This window comes from Cebus imitator, unplaced genomic scaffold (genome assembly GCF_001604975.1).
Source record: "Cebus imitator isolate Cc_AM_T3 unplaced genomic scaffold, Cebus_imitator-1.0 Scaffold509, whole genome shotgun sequence".
NCBI lineage: Eukaryota > Metazoa > Chordata > Mammalia > Primates > Cebidae > Cebus > Cebus imitator.
The window spans coordinates 1,371,573-1,372,867 of record NW_016107824.1 but is presented as its reverse complement, the minus strand read 5'-3'; the positions used below and the strand labels follow the sequence as shown (position 1 = coordinate 1,372,867).

Below are 1,295 nucleotides of genomic sequence, written 5' to 3'. Positions count from 1 at the left end.
GCCCACCTGACCCTGCGTGGCGCCCACCCACCCTGGGACTGGGCCACAGCCGGCTCGGCTCACCTGACCTTGCGTGGCGCCCACCCACGCCGGGACTGGGCCTTAGCCGTCTCTGCCCACCTGACCCTGCATGGCGCCCGCCCACCCCGGGACTGGGCCACTGCCGGCTCTGCTCACCTGCTCCTTGCTCATGTCCTCTGGGGCGAGTCCATCGACAACTGGAGTACCTTTGGCTTTGCCTTTCTTCCCTTTCTTTTTGGGTGCCTTTGGAGATAATTGGGTAAGAGAGACTCTAACAGCTTCCCCCTTTTGATTGGCTCTGATTTGCTCACAGGGGCATTTGGCAGAGAAGGTTCTGCAGCCTCTTTCCCTCCTGCTCACCTGGAGCACATCATTGCCCTGAGCGTTCCCACCCTTAACCACAACACGTATCCTGTTGTTGCATTTGGAGAAGCACAAAAGAGAAACCTTCCTCTCAAGAAGGAGAACATTCCTTCTAGAAAAGAGAGGGAATCCATTCTAAACCCACTGATTCCTTGGTCTATGGTGGCCAGGCGCAGTGGTTCACATGTGCAATCCCAGCACTCTGGGAGGCCAACGCAGGAGGATCACTTGAGTCTAGAAGTTTAAGGCTACAGTGAGCTACGGCTGCATTACTGCACCGCAGCCTGGGCAGCAGATCAAGACCCTGTCTCCAAAAATGACGACGGGGGAACCCATTCCAAACCCACTCACCCCTTGGTAATCCTAAACACCTCTGCTGTGGATGCAAAATGTACTTGGGCTCCACAGGGAAGAACCCCAACACCACACTGCCAAATGTTACCGTGTTGGCTTCAATGCTTAGAAACCTCCATGGAAAGACGTGCAGGAAACCATTCAGCAGGTATAGGGAGAAAGGCCTCCATAACCATGATCGGCTGTGACAACCAGAGGTGTCCTTTCCTCCAAATAGAAAATTCCTTCAGAGAAGCCTGGTCAAGAAAGCTTGGGCAGACAGCACCCACCATGAGTGCTCCGTAAAAGGGTTGCCAGACAGAACTGGGCATGGTGTCGCGCAGTTTTAGCAACTCTGACAAGGTTGGGAGAGAGAACTTTCTAACCCCACCCGCTTGTGAAAGTTGCTGCAACTAAGCAAGACACCACGAGCAGGTCTGTCTGGTCACTCACTCACAGGGCACTCAGCAGATACTCAATTTCCACGGACTATCCTCGGTCACCCACTCACAGGGCACTCAGCAGATACTCAATTTCCACGGCCTATCCTCGGTCCCCCACTCACAGAGCACTCAGCA

General features: G+C 54.4%; 1 protein-coding gene across 2 annotated transcripts in view; it reads right to left on the bottom strand.

Moving 5' to 3' along the window:
- GAS8 (growth arrest specific 8) overlaps positions 1 to 1,295 on the bottom strand; it is a 26,929-nt gene that overhangs the window by 22,272 nt on the left and 3,362 nt on the right. For both annotated transcript variants that reach the window (XM_017513987.2, XM_017513988.2), the window contains exon 2: positions 178 to 264. In XM_017513987.2, the coding sequence (XP_017369476.1) occupies positions 178 to 264 (87 nt within the window). The remainder of the gene's footprint in view (positions 1 to 177; positions 265 to 1,295) is intronic.